At 42.2% G+C, this 20,908-nt stretch overlaps 1 protein-coding gene across 9 annotated transcripts in view; it reads left to right on the top strand.

The window, feature by feature from the left end:
• Positions 1-20,908, top strand: part of ZNF711 (zinc finger protein 711) — a 127,237-nt gene that overhangs the window by 80,000 nt on the left and 26,329 nt on the right. For 6 of the 9 annotated variants that reach the window (XM_020964504.2, XM_078147940.1, XM_078147939.1 and 3 more), the window contains one exon: positions 11,818-11,923. In XM_020964504.2, the coding sequence (XP_020820163.1) occupies positions 11,818-11,923 (106 nt within the window). Of the gene's footprint in view, positions 1-7,451; positions 7,526-8,070; positions 8,395-8,649; positions 8,863-11,817; positions 11,924-20,908 lie in introns of those variants that run through there. The other 3 variants (XM_020964513.1, XM_020964510.2, XM_020964508.2) reach the window with 3 other exon arrangements.

The raw sequence follows: 20,908 nt of genomic DNA, 5'->3' as shown, positions 1-20,908 counted from the left end.
GAAATATGCAGATCCTACTAGTTATCAGGATAGATCGCTTTCAAAAACATAGTTCCTATTTATAGTAATTTTGACATCGTATTAATTTTCTTTTTCCTGTTGATAGAGGCAATTTAGCACTGCCCAAGTTATGTTTCCTTTATCTTTTTTCCTTACAAGATGCAACCCCCAGAAAAAGAGATTTTAGCAACTGCAGTGCTTCTTTTAGGAAAAGAACAATTTTCTCTCCTCCAGTGCTGAACGATAATGATATTTTACATTTCTTTGGAGCCTGCCAGTTTTCCTAATCACATTCATATAGACATTATCACATTTGATCCCCACAACAACCCTGTGGAATGGACAGAGCAAGATAGTGGATCAGGAAAACAAGGCTTTGAGCACCTAAAGGATTTGTCCAGGATCTCACAGCAGCTTCTATGAGGGGAAGGGGACAATAAATGGGGGGACCACAGCAAGGAAAAAAACATTTTGAGAATGTACTCCAGAAGGGATTGGAGCAGCTGCCCAACAAGACATTATGTGATACAGGCCCTGATTATCACCAATGGGGACCAACCCAAAGCATATATTTGCTGTATTTTCCTGGAAGAAAGTAGTTTAGTCTGAGCTTCAGATCAGCAGAGAAGTTAGATTTATTTATTTTGTTTGCTTCCAGAATGAAACCAAGTGTATATAAGTCAAGGGTTCTTAACCTTTGTTGGCAGTCTAGAGCAGCCTTTCTCTCAGGACAGTGTTTTTAAATAATTGAAGGAAATGCTAAATTTCAGTTAGAGGAGGTTAGTGGAAATAAAGCCATATTTTTTTCCCATCCAAGTGTGAAATTAAACCACTGCACGGGAATGATAAAGCATTTATATAGCTTTAAAGTTTGCAAAAACAATTTACCTGAGTTCTCATTTGATTCTCATAACCTCAGGAAGTAGGTACCATTATTATCCCTATTTTAAAGATGGGGAAACTGAGGCACAGAGAGGTTAAGGGACTTGCCAAGGATCACACAGTTAGTAAATGTCTGATACAAGATTTGAACTCGGCTTTTCCTGACTAAGAGCAACGCTCTGTTCACTGTGCCACCTTTCAGGTCTTTTGCATTTAGGAACCAAAAAAAGTATTATTCCCTGACAAAGGAAACAGTAAAAGGCGTCCTATAGGTCTGGCTTAGAAAAGTCATCTGAGGGGTCTGCTATGTGGTGCAGTAGATAGAGCACCGGCCCTGGAGTTAGGAGGACCTGAATTCAAATTCTGCCTCAGACACATAACAGTCACTAGCTGTGTTACCCTGGGCAAGTCACTTAACCCCATTGCCTAGCCCCCCCCAAAAAAAAAGAAAAACAAAAGAAAAAAAAAGAAAAGTCATCTGAATGCAGTGTGTAGTCAGAAACTGTTTCAGGTATGGAGGACAAGGATATAGCAGTGCCTTCCAAAAAGGAGGCAGACAATGTGTTTTGGTAGTTAGAGAGCTGGTCTTGGTCTCTGAAAAACCTGGGTTCAAAGTCCTAACCTCTGATACTTACTGGCTTTGTGATTCTGGGCAGAGAAGGTGCCAACCTTCATTGGTAAAGAGAGTCTCCTCATCTGCGAGTTCCCTATTTGTTTTAGGCAGAGGAGGTAGGATGAGGAGGAAAATTGTGTTTAATCCCTATAATGAAGGGCATATCTGTGCAAACTGCTCCAAATCTTGCCATAAAAAAGATAGAGTTCAATCCTGCCAAGCGATCTTGAAGACTTACACAGGGGCAGCGAGGTGGCCCAGTGGATAGAGCACCGGCCCTGAAGTCAGAAGGACCTGAGTTCAAATCCGCCTCAGACCAAACACTTGACACTTACTAGCTGCGTGACCCTGGGCAAGTCACTTAACCCCAATTGCCAAAAAACAACAACAACAACAACAACCAACCAAACAAAAAATAATTACACAGAAATACAGGAGAAATTAAACATCTGACCTGGCAACAAGTAAGCTACCTAGAACTGTCAGCGCAAGAGAAGACAGTGAGGACATAGTAGGGAAATGGGTGGTTGGGAGAAGAGGCCATATTGCAGACGATGAGGGGAGAGGGGTAGGGAAATAGGTAGAGATACCCAGGGATGAGGAAGAGGAACAGGCAGAAAACATCAGCAGAAGAGAACTGCTGAGGGAAGGAGACAGCATAGATTGGCTTCCTAGAGAACAAGCCAATCAGAGATCTACAGAGATGAGAAGGATGGGGATAAAGAATGTTTTTAGAAATTTGAGGAGAAAAGCTGATGAGAAGGAAGATAACAGTACCATTCTAGATGAAGCTTAAATAAGTCAGTCAACAAGCATTTATTAAACATTTACTATGTGTCAGGCCCTGTGCTAGGCTCTAGAAGAAGTATTAATACAGTAGAGAAAAGTAATGCTAGAATCTGAGATAAGTAGAAGAAGCAGAGAGATGTCAAAGGAAAAGTTGAAATTCTGTTCATACAGATATGGGGAAAGGTTAAGGGAAAGCAGGAGTATGTAATATAAAAGCCTTAAAACTGTGTCAAGGGGGCAACTAGCTGGCACTGAAGTGGATAGAGCACCAGCCCTCGAGTCAGGAGGACCTAAATTCATATCCAGCTTCAGACGCTTACTAGCTGTGTGACCCTGGGCAAGTCACTTTGGCCCTATTGCCTCAAAAACAAAAAACAAACAAAAAAACCCCTCAAGCTAGAAAATGGAGCCTATTTTGAAAGAACATAAACCAGGTAGAATTGTAATGTAAGAAACAAGAATTTCTTTTGCATGCAAAAGGCTATTCTTACTGGACAAAGAGGAAAAAAGAATCACAATGGTATATTTGTTTACGACAGAAAACAGATGTAAAGGCAAATAGTAAGAGTTTAATAACTAGTTTTTGAATGCATGACCATGGACATAAATTGGAGAGGAAATGGAGACTTGAGAAGTGGCAATAGATTATCTTTTTAGGCAATGTAGTGATAATAGCCAAACTTAGCCTCTCAAAACTGGGAAAATTTGGCAGAAGTATGTGGAAGATGCCTTCTCACTTCCTCTTTGATGACTTGTAGCATGGAAGGAACCTTGGGTTCTGGAAGGTTATGTACATCCCTAGAGCACAAGCTCTGGTAAATCCGACAGTTATCTGAGGATTTCCCTTGCTGGGTTCAGGTTGATGGTAAAGATGTGTTCTGGCCACCACAGCTCTCCAAGACTGCATACTAAGGCATTAGAAATGATCTGGAGAAGTGTTAGGAGTACCCACATCCACAATATCACAGATCCATGCAGTATTTAAAAGTACATAGAAGATAAACAAATTTCTATTAGAACAGGGAAATAAAATGCAGATGAGGTGATCAAGAAGGAAATTCTACTCCCTCTTTAGGATGACAGTTTGATGGAGTGTGGCTTTTTTTTTAAGATTACTTTTTTTTTCAACTAACAAGCATTTATTCCCCCAACCCCCTCCCCTCCATTGAAAGGAAAAAAAATAAAGAAAAGACAATCAAAACCTTTGTAAGAAATATGCAGAGTCGAGCAAAACAAATTCTCACTTTGGCCATGTCCAAAAATGTGTTTCATTTAATGTAAACTGTCCTCTTTCTGTCAGGAGGTGGCTAATATTCTTCATCATTTGGTCCTCTGATGTCATTGATTAGTCATTGCATTGATCAGAGTTTTTAAGTCTTTTAAAGTTTCTTTTTTAAATCCTTGTTATGGTATATTTTGTTTTCATGGTTCTACTCACTTCACTCTGCATTAGTTCATATTAAATCTTTGATTTCTCAGAAACCATCCCCTTCATTGTTTCTTATGATACGGTAGTATTCTATTTATATTTGTTACCATAATTTTTTTTAACTTATGCAATTGATGGGCCCTCCCTAATTTTCCAGTTCTTTGCCCCCACGAAAAGAGCAGTTATAAACATTTTTGATATATGGGTCATGTTCCTCTTTCTTTGATATCTTTGAGGTACCGGCCTAGTTAGTAGTATGGGACTTTTTTGTTTGTTTTAAGGAAGAAAAGATAAGGCTCCCATGGAAAAAGGTAAAGTCAGGAATCTAAAGAGTAAGATAGGTATTCCTATCTGTAGAAACAATTAATGATGAACATAAATAAAACAAATGTGAAGAAATTGGATTAGAAATAGCAAAATTTAAAGAGCAAAGCCTATACAGATATGTGGGAACAAAGTGATAAAGATGGAGAGGTGAAGCAAAATAAAAGGGCCTACAGACACTAGAATGTGCAAGAAGTAGGAAAAAAAAAGGAAGGTGGCTTAAAGATGGAAAACTTAAAATAAGATAGTACCAAATGGATAATTGCAAAATAGATCATTGAATAATGGAAGACTTCTTTACAAAATTGTCTAAGATATGAGAAAAAGGTAAAAATAGTGTGTCAATATTCTATTTTTGTCTTCGATCAATGGATAAATAAATCGATGGTTTAATAGCAACCCTTATTGACTGCAGAAGTGAGCAACCTAAGTTATTGATAAGGTGATGAGCTCCTGAGGCTGTCGATTTTGACAATGCTTTTTAAGGTTACCTGAGCAAATCTTTCACTTTTCAGATTTAAGTTTTTATTGCATATGGGAGAAAGAGAAAATGACCACACAATGAAATAAGGAATGTTAACATTGATATTTGAAAAGGGCTTAGAAACTGAAAGGGCTGGCAACAGCAATAAATCAAGGCAAAGTGAGCTTAAGAAAAATCAAAGAATGCGTATGTAAAGGAAGGTGGTGAGAAGGCTCTTTGAAATCAGAAGAGTTTCAAAGCTAGCAGGGATCACAGAGGATAGTTGTGATTTGCCTAAGATTGTAGACCTAGTAAGATTTTTTTGTATGTTTAGAGCCAGGAAAAAAACCCCAAACTTTAGAGCAGATAAACCATGATTTTTCTCAAGATCACATGAAAATTTAGTATGCCATATAGGCTGCCGCCCTGGGGGAAGGGGGACTGGACTGTGATTTCACTGGTATAAAGACTTCATCTCGTATTTATATTAGTGGACTTCATCCACCAATAGAGATGGTGGATGGTTAGACACCTGCCTGACAACATACAGTGTTAAAGGGGCATTGAGAGGTTATGTGACATAACCAGGATCATATAGCTATAATGTGTTGGAGGTAGGTCTTGAACCCCAGTTTTCTTAATTTCATGCCCAAAATGCTGTCCATTTCATCAAAAAAATATCATTTATTACCCTGCAATACAGAGTTCACAGAGGTTAAATGACTTGCCTGCGATCATAGTATGTATCCAAGGTAGGTCATGAATTCAGGTCTTCCTCATTATTCACTACACCATAATTGTCTTTTGCCAAAATACATGAGGACATTAGAGATCACTGTGACCAACATCTTCACAATCAGCGGGCAGGTAAAGGAATGAAAATTAATGTGAGAAAGCTATGGCTGCCTGTGTATCCTTTACCACTTATAAGATTTAAAGCCAGAAGAGATCTTAGAGATCATAAAGAGATCATTTTGCAGATGGGGAAACTGAGGCTCATAGAGTTTAACTGTCAAAATCTAGGTCCTCTAACTCCCAGTACAATGTTAATTCCAATATAACAAATGCTAGAAGATAAAAGCCATTACACTGAATTACTTTCTAAAGCAGATTAAAATTTTATAGTCACACAGTTGACTGAAAAGTCTTGATTACAAAAAAAAGTATTTGACTTAAATAAAATAACCTTCAAGTCTCTCCTTCAAAAAGCCTTGTGCATCTATTAGGATCATAAAAGATTTCTCAATACATAAATAAATTGTACAGACATAAATTGTAAAGAGAAACATGTAAAATGTCTTGTGTCAAACGCAGCATAGAATGGGGAAACATGCTCACCTAAGGTGATAGTGATTGGCAGAGAGAATGCCCTCTGGTCCAAATGGAAGAGGAATTCCCTATAGGCTTTGAACATGTTTATTTTTGTGGATGGCATCATGCTGAAATGAAATCCATAATTACTCCAAAGAAATTACCCTAACATAATAATCCACATGGAAAATCTAAACTAAATAAATATTGCTCATGGTATGCAGTGGACTTATTCAGGTGCCACTCTGATCCATACTAGTAGTGTGACCTGGGCAGGTCACTTTAACTCTCAGAGCATATAAGGTATTGGCCTGCATGGGTGGAGGGAATTTCCTCTTGGGGGTTCCTTATGCCACTGCAACTGCAGTCCCAGCGACCCTGTCTCCATCCTGTGCTTGTCACTGCAGACAAATAGCAATGCTCATCTTTTTCATACCATTCTTCTGGTAATGCATGGCTATCAGTTTGTTTCCAAAGAATTGTAGTTGAGGGCCACCCAAAGGGCAATGGAGAAAGAGACAGACGGAGAGAAGAGAGAGGAAGAGGGGGGTTTGTGGTGGGTATGAGTGGGTGGCGACCCATTACAAACAAGGAATTCTGAAGCAGTGTACAGGATGTGCCATCAAAAATGTTTTATTGAAAAAGCAAATGGGTAGGTCATGCAGTGAAAGTGAAGGATAATTGAGGGACAGTCTGCATGCCCAGTGATATGCATGTGAATCCATACAAAAACAAGACCCTCAGTATATTGGGTAGACCTTCTTTGTCAAGGTTATGGCAAGACAGGAAGGATTTTGTAAACAGGACGGGCAGGTGTGGTGGGAGACTACCCACCAGATCAGATCTTTTGTAGTGGGCACGTAGTGCCTGCCCCACCCCATCTTGTGTTATAGATGAGCAAAGTAAGATTCTGAAAAGTCAAGTCCTACTGGTAGTGAGTAGTGGAGCTGGGATCTGAAACGAGGTTCTCTGACCCCCAAGTTCAGTGTTGTGTTTTGTTTTTTTTTTCCTCTACTGCACCACGGATAACGATTCCCAAAAAGTCTATTGTAAATCACTGTAGGGCACCTACAAGGCTTTTTAGTGTGAAAATGTGTTTTGTTCTGTTTCGTCAGTGGGGTGTTTGGCTTGTTACCAAGACAGACCCATTTCGTACTGTTTGTGCACCCAGAATAGAAAATCACCCCCTCTTTTGTGTCCTGGGGAGAGGGGGTGCAAATCATTGCCTGCCCAGTCGGTTGTTTCGATTGTTGCTATGTTGGAAACTTGCCCAGGAGATGGAGGATACTGTCTAAACATAGTAGCGAGTTCAAGGCAACGACTTGGATAATTCAGAAAAATCATTTCCCCCTGGAATAGTCCAATAATTCAGGCAGATGGCGGGGGGAGGGCACGGGGGGGGGGAGGCTTTGCTTTGTCCTAGGCACTTTCGAGGCAGTGGGACTTGGGTGACTGGGGGTGGAGCTCACAGAGTACTTACCCCCGGCAAATTACTTAACCTCTCAGCGCCCTAGGCAACTGGGACTCTAAGTTGCTAAACAGTTGCCAACCGGCTTTGGTAGAGAGAGTCTCGTCATTGGGAGTTCCCTACACCAATGAAATCTCGCGTCGGGACGGGGGGGGGGGGGGAAAGGGGAAAATCCAGACGGATTCCTCGACTCTTCAGCTAGCGTCGCAGGTGCACGGACGTGGCTTCCAGGTGGGATTCGCGGAGGTAAGGCCGCCTGGTTCCGATCGGACATACCAATCGCCGGCTTTGATAACTTTATTACCCTTGCTGTCCGATCGCCTTCTCCCTCATCTTTAATCTCTATACGCCTTCGGTTTTTCTTGGAAAAAGAATGTGAACGACTGATTGGGGGGGGTTGTGTGTGTATGTGTATGTATATGCTTGTGCGTTTGTGTGTTTGTGCGTGTGCGCGTGTGTGTGTGTGGGGGAACAAGGGGGTGTGTATATGGGGGGGTGTATGTGAGGGGAGGCGGGCACCCCAAGGGGAGCATTGGTTTATGTGGAACTTGTCCCCCTGTGTGCCTCCGTGGTAGTGTAAGCTCCTAGAGGGTAACTGCTTAGGTTCTGTACGGCGACTAACACTGCGCGCTTGGTAAAAAAAAAAAAAACCGTTCAATTGGTGACCCTCTCGTTCGCTAGTTCTCGTGCTCGCTCGCTCTTTCTCTCCTCCCCCCGCCCCTCGGGAAACCCTCCAAAAAGGGATCCTTTTTCGGCGCGCCAAGACGTGGACGGCGCTTGCGCATTAACGCTTAGCCCAGCGCAGCAAGCCCTGCTGCTACGAGTCAGCGGTGCATTGTAGCCCAAACCTGGCGCCTCTTTTGCTGCTTCGCGCGCGCGCGCTTTCCCTCTCGGTCCCCTACCCTGCAGCGAAGAGTGACGTAATGCGGCCCGGGCTCGTCAACGGCGCGGGGAAGGAGGCCGCGGCGGCGCGCACTCCGGGACCAGGGTAGCCTGTGATTGGTCCAGGCCCTTAGACCTAGGGAACTCGAATGCAAGGCCTCAGTGTTTCACGGCCACGGCCCCCCCCCTTTGGAACGCCGAGAGCTGCCGGGCCTCAGAACAACCCGCGGCAGGTAAGGCGGCTTCGGGAGGCAGCCGCAAGGAACGTTAGTCCCCAGTGTCCATTGTAACGGTTGTGGGGGGCGGAGGAGGGCGCGGGCTCTGAGAATTGAATCGAGGGGGTGGGGAACAATAGAGGAGGCGGAGGCGGTGGCTAGGCCCTACGCAGGTCGTGCCGAGGGGGCCGTCCTTCTCGCGACCGCCACCGGAAGGCTCCTAGAGTTGGGGGAAGCTAGCGGCTCCCCTCGCCACCCAGCCCAGCGGGCGCAGCTCGAGATCCCGCGGAGCCCTAGCCGCCGTCGCCGGCGGCTTGGGGCGCTGGGAAAATGGCGGAGAACAAAGCTGTGAAGAAGCTGCGGCCCCGTGGCAAGGCGTGGCGTGGCGTGGCGGCCCGGCCCCAGGCGAAGGCGCCGCCTCCTTCTCTCCCCCCATCCCCGCCCCCGGCAGCGGCTGCCCCACAGCTACCGCTCCCGCCACCGCGGGTGAGGGTGGCACCGCCAGGCGAGGGCGCCGCCGGGCACCTCGGGACACGCAGGGAGAGTTGGGGGGGCCCTTGAGGGGTGCTGTGCGGCCGTGGCCGCCGCCGCCTCCATCTTGGTTCCCGATGCAGTCTAGGGGAGGGGAGAGGAGGGGGGCGGAGGCTGAGGGGCTGGCCCGTGCCGGGCGAGCGGCGGCGGCGGCGGCGGCGGCGGCGGCGGCACTAGGAGGTGGGAGGGAGAGAGGGCGGGGAGGGGAGGGGAGTGTGTGTGGGTGTGCGAGTGCTGGGCCCTGGGCGCGCTCTCCCCCTTCGCGTCCCCTTGTTTGCGGTCGGGGCTGGGGCCGAGGCGAATGGGGAATAAACAAAGGGACACGTGGCATGCTTTCTGCCCTGAAGGAAACTTGGGATTTGACAAGGTGGGGGAAACGGGACTGTTGCGGGATGCTGGGAGACTCGGAAAAACGCTGCGGTTCGGACCTCAGCCTGCGAGGGCTTTGTGTGTCTCTCCCTTCCCCTCCTTTCCTCTCCTCCTCCCTCCCCCCTCTTCCCTCCTTCTCCCTCCCTCCCCTTTTTCCCTCCTTCTCCCCCCTCTCCCCTCCCTCCTCCCTCTCCCTCCCCTCCCGCCTTCCCTCGATTCCATATCGTTTCCCTCCCCTTTCCCGCCCCCGCTGTCTGCAGAGAAGTGTATGGTCTGAGGGAGAGGAGACTCTGCCGATCTCGTCCCCTTAAAGGTGAAAGAAAAGCATTTACTTGAAATCCGACTTGGTGCTTTGATTCGGTGAGATGGACGAATGAGGGAACCCTTTCTTAACGATTAAATATACTACGATCCTCACACCCCCTCGTTTTTTGTTAATGAACTTAGTGTTTGCCGTTCCAAAAAGTGCTCCAGTTTATGTATTGGTTCCCCTAATATTTACACTGGACTTTTGGCAAGGGTAAAGTTTGTCCTTGGTTCCCTTTTATTTATAAAGATAATATATTAATGTGGTTCAGAAATGTGCCTGCAAGACTTTGTTTTAATTATGAATCAGATGGTTAAATCCTAAGTGATCTGGTACGATATTTTTGTTGGAATAGATGAATGTGTCTGTGGAAAACTTTGCTAAAAACTTGAGTTTTAAAGGCACTTAGGCCTCCCTCCACAGCACCCCCTTACCCAAGTTAGCAATGTAGACTTTACTGAAACGTGCAAGAATTCTGGTCTTCAAATATAAAGATGAATGTTTTCTTACAATACGTCGTGTATTCTAAAGAAAATAACTATGGGAATTGGTACTGAATTAACAAAAATCAAAGCAATACCTGCAGGATTATCATATTAAGTGTTTTTTTTTAATCAAAATGTTCTTATGAGAGTAACCAGTGTTTTTACAAATAAAAATTAGGGTCTAGATTTTTTTATTATAATAAATATTGTGTTTTTAAGTCATGAACAAAGCAGCAGTTGAGATTTGCAAAGTCTAAATTATATACTGATGAAGATTTTTTTAATAGCATCCAACTGTGTTTTAATTTATGGGGACCCACATTTGTTTTATTGTGATGACTTTGACTTTTGAACTGTTCTAGTCTCAACTTGCATTGGAGCATGACTGAAAACAGGAGTACTATATTTGAAGAAGGGGTGTGGAGGGAGGACTGTTCAGTAGAACTTCTAAATTAAGTTTCTCCTAGGTAGTCATTTTTACTGTTCTTTTCACTTTACATTGCTTTAGTATGTGTGCCCTGTGTATAACTCGTAAGTTATTGTTTATAGGGATTACCTAGGGAGCCTCTTGTTTTCCTTGTTTTAATGAATTGGAGAATAGGTACTGACTTCCATTGCATATGATGGATTTTTAAAACATTATTGTAATCTCACATTCTGTAAAGGATAGCCTATTCTAATTAAGCACATGTGGTGAGAGTAAGAGCACTTCTCACTAAACTTTAAATTTTTCTTAGGTAAATTACTTAAACTCTTACCAGGAGAGGGGAAAATAAGAGTGACTATTGTACTTGAGTATTGTTTTCACTTTGCAATAGCTGATTATGAATATTATGTATATAAATAAAACTTTTGTGACCAGGTGTTTAGACTAATGTAAAATCACTTAAAGACTTTGAAGTATAAAGGTAAACTGCCGGAGTAAAATAACCACTTGTTAAATGTTTGTGGCATATCTAGTAACCACCCTAAAACATAGGAAGCAGTCAAGTTTCATGAGGCTTCAAACCTTGGGAGAGGAGAAAAAGAATATAGTGGAATTAAACGAGAAGTGTTACTGGTTTGAAGAACTTGGGGAGACTAGAGTAGCTCTGGGACCAAATCAAAGATCTTAAACCTGGGCCTGTGGTAGGGGAAAGGTAGGATACAGTGGAGGAAAACCAGAAGTCTTCACTGACTCCCAGAGTCCCATATTTGTAAGAATTATCCTAGGGAGCCTTTGGCTTTAGTTCTGTTGGAAGGTTCCTGGAGTGCTTGGAGAAGAGCACAGTAGAGAGCCATTCTTGAACTGGACCCTATTAGGCATTTGTTTCCCAATAGCCGTGGAACATGTTTCTTTATAGAACTAAGAGCCCCGACTTGAGCCTCAGCTATTTGATGCTATTTTGGCTATTGACAAGGCTAGTTTGGGTCTGGAGGAAGGAGTTTGGATGGAGTAGATGTATACTACACCTCTTGCCCTTTGTTCTTTGGGAAGTCTTATATACTGGGATTAAAATCAGATTTTTCACCAAAAGCCAAACAGTGGAAAATTAGGTTCCTTCTCCTTGCTGTGAAACTGTTTCATCTCTTTATCATTATTTATGAAGTTGGCACACAAAGCATCTCATTTAATTACTTATTTTGTCTTGTGTGATTTGCACACTTGGTTGAGACACTTGTAAATTGGAATCTCTTATCCAATACAACTAACTAGTGTGATATTTATATTTATTTCAAATATTCAAATATTCTATTTAATTTTTACAGATATTCGCGAATGAACTTGGCCCCAGTATGGATCCGGGTGGTGGAGGTCTTGGATTGCAGACACAAGAACCCAAAGTGCCCCATACTATGATAATGCAGGATTTGGGTAAAACATTTTCATTTTTTTAAATTACAGTTAATAATTATAGGTTAGAAGTGTCGCTTTGAGCAGTGGTTCTTTCTCTAATCCAAATGAACTGTTTCATTTCTTTAAGCAGAGCTAGTCATCTCTGTTTTGTTAATGCGTCTTTTCCTGTAGTTATGTGTTAGGTCTTTGGGGAAATTCTTATAATATTGTGCTGTATATTTACTTAGAAAATGAAATACTCAACTGAATCATTAACTGCTTAATGAGGTTATGTTTTGACGTTTACGTATGTGCTTGCATACATGAAATGCTTGATGAATTGGTTTTCTAGAATACCCTTAAGAAGGCACATTGCTTAATAAAGTTAGGGGCTAATTGCTTCCACCAGGTCAAAGAAGCTGAGTGATCACTGAGGGAATGTAGGAGAAATGGTTTTCCATATGGTAATCTGCAGCTTTGGCTGCTGCATTCTCTGAAATTTTCTTCCAGTATGAAATACTAAGGGAAATGAGAGAAATATATCTTTCACTTATTTCCTTTGTAAGAATTCAATTCAGCAAGCATTTATTAAGCGCTTACTATGTGCTGGGCATTTTTTAACAGACTCCTTAGTCATGGTCATTTCGACTTGAGTGTTAGAAAAGGATGCCATAGCTGTTTGGGAAAGCCATGGTCTAAGAAGACCTAGTTCAAGTCTCTTCTCCGACACTAGTTATGTGACTTTGAGCAAGTCACTTACTTTGAGCCTCAGTTTCTTCATCTGTATAATGGGGGTAACAGTGCTTGTGTTACTTTCCTTTTGAGGCTTTTGTGAGGAATGTGCTTTTTAAAGGGGAAAAAATATAACATTGTAAGCTCGTGTATTTGAATTATTTGTAACCCTTTGAAAATCAGCAGAAGAGCAATGTTGAGCTTTTTGAATAAGTAATAACATTGAGATTTTTGAATAAATAAAAGCAACAGAGTGGTGACCTTAGATTTTAAGCTGGGAAAGACCTTAAAGGTTTTCTTGTCATACCCCCTTCATTTTACAAATGAGGAATCAGGCTCAGAGAACAGAAATTACTTGCCTGAGGTCACTTGAGTAGTGAACAACAGAGCCATGGTTTGTACTAAGATCCTTTAGCTCCAATTCCATCACTTTTCTCCTTATTTCAGCTACTTTTTGTTGTTCTTCAGTTACAGGGAAGCAGAACTCCATTAGAGAGGGTGATGTGGAACTTGGGGGTCAGAACAGAGGATTGTGGGGCTGTAAAGACAGACTCAAAGTGACATGGGATGTTACAACCTATCAAACAGGAGAAATGAGAGATTAGGGGGAGTTGGGGAGACTGAACCTAAATTTGAATATTAAGAAACCAACTGCAGAGAGTGAAATTTTGGGGGAGCACTGGTCTTTAAGCAGAGGGAGAGCCCGGCTTCTTGGGACCCTTCCTGCTACAGATCTCTGATCCTGTGAATAGGAGATTGGTTGGGAAGGTTGGACATCTAACTCTGAGTCAGCAGAAGTGAGAACATAATGGGAAACAGCTCCTAGAGGCAGAGAAGAATTATGGAGCCTGACTGGAAGAAGTCAGTTGTAGAGACTGGGGGAAGTGATGAGCAGAGCAGGGATTGGGCCCTAGAGTATCAGTAAGTCATTGGTGTAATTAGGTTAAGGGCGCTGGACTTGGAGTCAGGAAAACCTAGGTTCATATACTGCCTGTTATTGTGACCTTGGGCAAGTTATTTAACTGCCCTGGGCCTCAGTTTCCTCATCTGTAAAATGAGGTATTGGGGTGGGGGGTGGACTCATTGGCCTTCAATTCCCTTTCAGCTATGAATTTATGAACCTGAGTTGTGGAGTACTTAGTGCTAAAAAGACAATGGATTAACATTGTAGGTGGTGTTCATGTGCCTGTCAGAGACTCTAATAGTTTCAAAACTTTGTTGGGGAATGGGTGGATTAGGATATTCTCACCCTTCACTCTCACCACTTAAATGTGGCAGAATAAAGAAAAAAAATAAGTTCCTATTATGGTTCCCTAAATGTTTCTGGAGACCACCTCCCAGCTTGTGTCAAACCCTGGCAGAGAATTTCTGTGTGCTTAAATTGTTTTATTAATTAATCCCTTCACTTTACTGTAGAAGTTAACCCTTCTTGGTGATTACCATATGTAGATTTTTCTTTGTAGGAGCAAAAAATCCAATTTGATGATCATTTCTTTAGAGTTCCTTTTAACCACCCTTTTACTTTTTTATATCCTTTTTTACCATCCTCAGGTTTAAGCCCTGTATTAAATCCAGTAATTTCTTTCCTTCTGGCTGCCAGGGAAGTAAAACTTTTACCTTGACATATTTTTGTGGTACTGGAAAAATAGTCTTGAATTTGTTCAAAGTCAGGACGACTCTAGATTTGGCCTGGAGTTCCTAGATTTCCAAATGGTATTTTAATAGTATCATTTGAAGTCCTCTTTAAAAGAGTTGGAGAGTGTATGGTAACTCTGAACTTCTCTTGGTGTGTATATATACCGGAGTTCTGTTTTTGTTATTTATAGGTTGGATTTATGTCTACTAAATATCGCCGGTAAATGAATCCTATACTTAGTAGAAACAAAGAGGGCTATTTTCTGTTAATTTTCCAATTAAACTTGAGGTGGCTAATATTTACTAATATGTGACTTTGAAGAGGGAGTATTAAATAAAACAGTTTCTAGGTTCTAAATTCTCTGCTCTTGGAGGACAGGGACAATGTGTTTTAAAGTTATCAATGTGCCTAGCACAGTGCTGTAGAAAATTAGGTGCCTTTAAATGCCCTTTTCTTGTTGTTGAGGAAAGGATGATGATGAAATGCAAGAATGTTTGGTAGCTGAAACTCCGGTAGACATTGTGTGGAGCCAAAAATAAGACTTTTATCTTTGGGAACAGTTGGTATTAGAATTTCTGACCATAAAAATAAACAATAAATATGAAGTATGTGAGGAAATATGAAAAGATCTATATAAGGTGATGCAGTGTGAAATTAGCAACCTGAGTTGTATATACACTGATTACAACTAGGGGGGGGGGCAGAAGAAAAAGAGAGCCCTTAAGGGTTACTGATTTTTTTCCAGGGCTAGAGGGCATCAGAACAAGAGCATCTCACTTCCTTGCTTGTTGGTTAATTCTTTTTCTTCTGCCTTCACATAGGCTAGGGTGCTTGGGTAAGATTTTTCAAATGTATGTTTGACTGTTTTTGTTAATGGTTATTATGTCTGTTGTTGTTGTTCAAATTTAACCCTGCTAAGCTTTTTCCCAGGCTTCCTCTGAAAACTTTTTCCTCTGTGATTACTTTTTTTTTTAACTTTACTGTAAAGATTTTGTACTGATTTGTTTTCTGTCGGGTTCTTGGTTAGTAACTTCAAGTTGAGTTTCATTTGCATTGGTAATATTTAGTTCCTTTCTAATACGTTTCAGCATTTTATATTGTTTTAAATTCCATTTATAAATTTTAATTAGAGAGCAGTTAGACTGGCAATGAGCAAAAAAGACAATTTTCATTTCAGTCTAACTTTTCTATATAGAGCAAGTAAAAGAGTGAGACAGTTGAGGAAAGAAATCTTGTAGGATATAGAAGCCAGTTCTGGTTAATCATGGATTATTTCAAATTGTTTTCTGTTAGCTGTCTGTATTCAATTAAACCAGAGACATTCCTCATTAATATGCAGCAAGGAAAATTTTGCTCTGAAGTGAATTTTGATATAAAGTTAAGTTGATTTTCTCATTGATTTGTATTATAAATTTGAAGATATGTTATGCTGGAAATAGTTATCCCTTGGAAATTAAAAAGAGATCACAGTAGACCTTTCTAAAAATATATTTAAAGAAAAAAAGGATTCTCTTTCTGCTAACTTTAACAGTAGTACTCACTATTAACAGAAATACTGTACTCAAAATCTTGGAACTTTAAAAAGTAGTTTGGCATGAGACACTCTGACATATTATCTCACTCTACTGTTCCCACTATAGAGGCTACAGTTTTTAACATCTACAACCGTTCTTAACGTTTGTAATTTTAAGCTACAAGATACAAGTACAACTTGCTCTGTCTGATCTATTATGCCTAGACTTGATTTACATATGCAAATTTCCATCCAGATAACTGAAGTATCCCAACTTCAGTTCAACAAACATTTATTAAGGGCCTGCAAAGACAACAGAAAAGTCAGCCCTGGCCTTCTGGGGGCATATACTGTGCTGGAGAAAAAGCTCTTTTACATGGTCGTTGCATGTGGAGAGAGTTCCAGCCCTTTGGAGGGGCAGGTGGGAGAGTCACAGAGTCACTGTGGCCTGATAGCCAGCCCTTTCTTTACATTTTAGGTTTTATGAGAGAGACTGGAGTAGGTGGATCAGATTGTGCCGCTTTGTCCAGCTAAATGGTCTTGGGTAGGTGGGAGCAAGATGATAATAATAATGACAGCCAATGTGTTTATAGTGCTTCAAAGTTCGCAAAGTCCTTTACAGGCACTATCTCATTTCATCTTTACAACCCTGTGAGATCTAGGTCCTGCAAAGGTTAATCCTCACTTTTCAAATGCTCAGAGAGGTAAGTGACTCGCCCACAGTCACACAGCTAGGGAGCAGTGGAGGCAGGATTTGAGCCCAGGTCTTCCTGACTCCAAGTCCAGCACTCTCTCCACTATGCCATGCTGCCTCTCGAGATCAATGTGGTTGTGCTGTCATCTAATTTGCACTTTACCCACATTCCAGTTATCTAGTTATGACTGTCTGGCAGTGGTTTTTACGCTGATGGCAAGAACTAACTTCAGTGGTGGAAAAATGGCATGCCCCAGCAATGCCTGTGAAGTTCGCTTGTGTACCCAAGAGATCTTAGAATTCTAGTTGAGCCTTAAACCTCATGCAGGAAATCTGCATTATAGCATGCGTACTTGACGTGGTCAGCCAGTTCCTGCTTGAACACTTCCAGTGACAGGAAGCTCACGCCACGTAAGGCATTTCATTTTGTTTATTGGACAGCTTTTAGTGTTAAATTCTTAGGTTGAGCACCAAATCCTAGGGCCAGGCACACAGCAGGGGTCTACAAAACTGGGTGAATCATCTCCTTTTTTCCATCCAAGATGTGGGGAACACAAGTTTCAGTTCTCCCTTCCTGAATTTCATTAGCATTTACAGTCCCAAACACACCAACTGTTCATATGGCATAATATTCTTTCACCGTTTAGCTCTATCCCAGGGACTTTTCTTTACTTGTTTTTCATCTCTACAGTCTCCATCTTCACCCTTGCCCTCCTTGCTCTCAACAGAGCACCTTGCTTTCTATTTGGCTAGAATCTAGGATGTACAAATTTAGCTGCCTCAATCTACCTTGGCCCCAGCTCAAAACTCCTTATCCACCTTCTTTCCTCTTTGGAGAAAAGGATTAAAAATGTCCTCAGTCTGAAGCCTCCTCATGGCTTCATGGCATGCTGGTGACTGTGGCTTCTTAGAGACTCTACCAGCACAACACACGCTGGAAGGCTTTGGATACAGTCCGATGGGGACTGTATGTGTCTGACTGAGATTGCTGAGACATCTTGACACCTCACAGACCACCTGCTGAGTAGTCTGTTTGGGGGTGGAGCGTCGACATGATGGCAGTGGCCTTGGCAGCAGTCATAAATCTATATCAGTGGAAGGAACATAGGCAACATTCTGAAATACTAGGTTTGGGGGGTACTTATAGAGAATGAAGTTGTGGTTAAATTTTTAAAATGTGTTGGTGTGGGAGAAGAGCACTTCTGTTGAATAGGCTGTGCAAAAAAAAAAAAACCCTTGTGATTTCATCTGTGTGAGGAAATCCCTTCACTAACCAACCAGTCCCTCCATGAGCTGGTAGATCAGCCCTAGGTAGTTTGCTGAGGCATTTAGGGGTTAAGTAACAGGAATGGGGATCACATAACATGTCAGAGAAGGAAGGGATTAGAGCCCAAGGCTCCTGACTGTAAGCTCAGCAATTCATCTTCAGAATTTTACCTCCTAGGAAAGGATAGCTTTAAACAAATTGGTAAAAGTTACACATTTTGTAGTTAACAATTTAAATGTGCCTTCAGAATTCAGTATGACACTGTCCTTGGAGTCCCCCACATCAGACCACTTGATCCATTGTGCCTTTGGTACCTACATAACTTACCCTTCCTTGGATGAGGTCTGAGACATTTCTACCTGATGCCAGATTCCAGTTCCTAGTAATGAGCTAATGGCATATCTAATCGGATCTGATGATTGAGCATCTGTTTCAGTTTAGTGGCTAGAGTTCTGGGCTCAGAGTCCTGCCTTGGACACCAGCTCTGTGAACTGGAGGCAAGTTAATTAACCTCTTTAAGCAACTCCTTAGGGCTTAGCAACCAAGTCTGAGGTGGGAGGTAATTTGCCTTGAGAGTAGCTTTCACTCCCTGCGTATAATTAATTTCAGATTCTCAAAGTATAGATTATCATTCAGAATGCCACTTAATTCTTACGACTACCTAAGTGAATTCCTTGGGTTTTCTTGCCATTTACAGGAAGTGGTCATTCCACTTGTTCAACCTTTGAGATTTCTATGGAAAACACCTGAGTTTAATAAAGTTAAGGCCTATCCCTCAGGCTAACAAGGAAAAGAACCCTGCTTACACAGACCTATTAGTGATCCAGAGTAACTAGCCAGTTCAGTGAGCACAGGCTTCTGTTGGGTGGGTCCACTCTTGCCCAGCTGGTGCTTGCTTCTCTGTGGCTTACCCTTAGCTGGAGAGGAAGAGTTCTTAATCTTGTTGGGTCATGGACTCCTTTGATAGAGTTGGTAGATACCTTCTGAAAATAGTCTTTAAATTCGTGAAATACAGTACATAGGATCACAAAGAAAACTAATTATCTTGAAACATAGTTGTCAGAATCTTTAAAAAGCAAGCTCATGGACCCCAGGTTAAGACCCACACTGGTCCAAGAGAATCACAGGAGAACTAGTCAGGTGAACCAGGCTGCTTGAGTTTGCTCTGAGGTGTGCCTGTTGAAGCTCAGAGGGATCTGGGATCTGTATGTGTAGACTGCAGTGGGACTTAGGCTCCTCTTAGAACCATCTGGAATGACTGGGTGAGATCTGTAGCCTCTAGGAGCATAAGGAAGGAGGGACCTCTGGTGTTCGAGTACTTGCTTCTCCCCACCTCGCCCCCCAAAATCATTAAGCATAGTAGCTTGGCAGTTTTAGAAAATGGACAGAATCTGCTTTCATGCTGACTTCGATGTATAGGCTTACCTTGTTTCATAACAGATGAGTTTCTGAAAAGCTGAGGAATGCAGTCAAGTTGGATTTGGAAATGAATTTTCTTAATTTCCAAGTGTTTTTTTCAGTTTGCTCCTAACATTTTAGCTTGACTTTTTTCTACCTCCTTAGCCTGTCATGGTCTGTAAACAAACGCTCACGTGTAAGGCATGCCGACACCTCTGACAATTTGGCAGTTTTATCCTGAGCTAGTCCCTTAATTGCTCAGTGCCTCAGGCTTAGACTGGAAGTGAGTAGTTGCTGACCTACCCTGGTGGCGTGGGAGTTTTCTTTCCCATTGACATGCATCTTTTGAGTGTGAGAAATACAAATGTTATCTGCTTATTCTTTACTCAGTCTGATGTATCATGATTTAAGTTTGTTTTTTTAATCTGTGGAAGACGACTATCTTGATAATTTTAATTTTAGTTTCTTAAAGTACAAAGAAGGCAGTATATAAGAGATTGTTGGCCTTTGAATCCAGAAGAGTTGGGTTCAGTTGTTGCCCCTTAGAACTTGTTAGTCATGTGAGCTCCTGTTCACTAAACCTCTTGGTACCCCCCAGGCGTCTCTGTAAATTGTAGCTAAGTTATACCAAGGATGGAAGGAGGGAGGGAGGGTCTGAACCCTCACCAAAGTGTGCTAGGACACTCACTGTTAGGCCCTGGGGATCCAAAGACCACTCTGTTAAGGGGATAGCAAGTAAAAAGAAGTCTTTTGAATCTGGTGGGTTTTGTACTTTGGCTTTTTTAGTTATACCCCTTTCCTCTAAGGCTCCTGGGCCTTTCTGTGTTGGGGTGAGTAGTTGGAGATTTAGGTGGAAGTGTGAGGCATTTGGAAGGAGAAAAGGAGAGTCAGAATACTGAATTCTTTAGTAGAAAAACCACTGGACAAGATTCTCTTAATTGTTACACCTTGATGGCTTTTTCTCAGTCTTCATCCTTCCCAGTCTCTGGAGCTTTTGACCCTCTTGACTGTTCCTTCGATCTTCTTTTCTGGTTCCTCGTTCTCTCACCCAAGGTGTTTCCCAGAACTCTCTCCTGGGCCCTCATTTTTCTTTCTTTTCCACACCTTCTGTCTTTGTTTTCAACCTCCATAGGTTGTTATCTCTCTGCAGGTAGTTTCTAAATCTATCTAAGCCTAGTTGCAGTTGGTAAAACGGGCATGTCCTCTGGGATTTCCCATAGGGATCTCAAATTCACCCTGCCAAAACTTACTTCATTATCTTTCCTTCAGATATTCTCCTTCCTAACTTCCTTTTTTTTTTTTTAGTGTACCACCATCCTTCCAGTCTCTCAGGTTTTCAGCATTGTAATCATTTCTACCTTTTTTTTTCCTCTTGCACCCTTCCTCTCCAGTCAGTTGCCCAGTTTTGTCCATTGAGTCCCTACCACCCCTCGTGCACCTGGCCCCTTTTCTCTCTCCATTCACATAGCCGTTACCTGAGTTCATATCCTCATCACTTCTGGCCTACTCTATTGCAGTAGCTTCCTAATTCTTGCTTCTTGTCCTCCCCTCTAGTCTGTCTCCTTCACAGCTATGAAAATAATCTTTCTGAAGCCCCAGTCTCACTTAGTTGCTCCCTCCCCTGCTCAAGAATCCTTCCTCTAGAATAAAATGTAAACACCTGGTTAACATTAAAAACCCTTCAGAGTCTGATTTGAGCCTCCTTCTCCAGACTACTTTCACATTGCTTCCTGATTCAGGTACTAGTACTATATTCCAGCTAAACTGGTACTCCCCATACTTGG

Source organism: Phascolarctos cinereus, unplaced genomic scaffold (genome assembly GCF_003287225.1).
Source record: "Phascolarctos cinereus isolate Bilbo 61053 unplaced genomic scaffold, phaCin_HiC Scaffold_8;HRSCAF=390, whole genome shotgun sequence".
Taxonomy (NCBI): Eukaryota; Metazoa; Chordata; class Mammalia; order Diprotodontia; family Phascolarctidae; genus Phascolarctos; species Phascolarctos cinereus.
The sequence above is the reverse complement of the archived record's forward strand: the minus strand, read 5'-3'. Positions and strand labels throughout refer to the sequence as shown.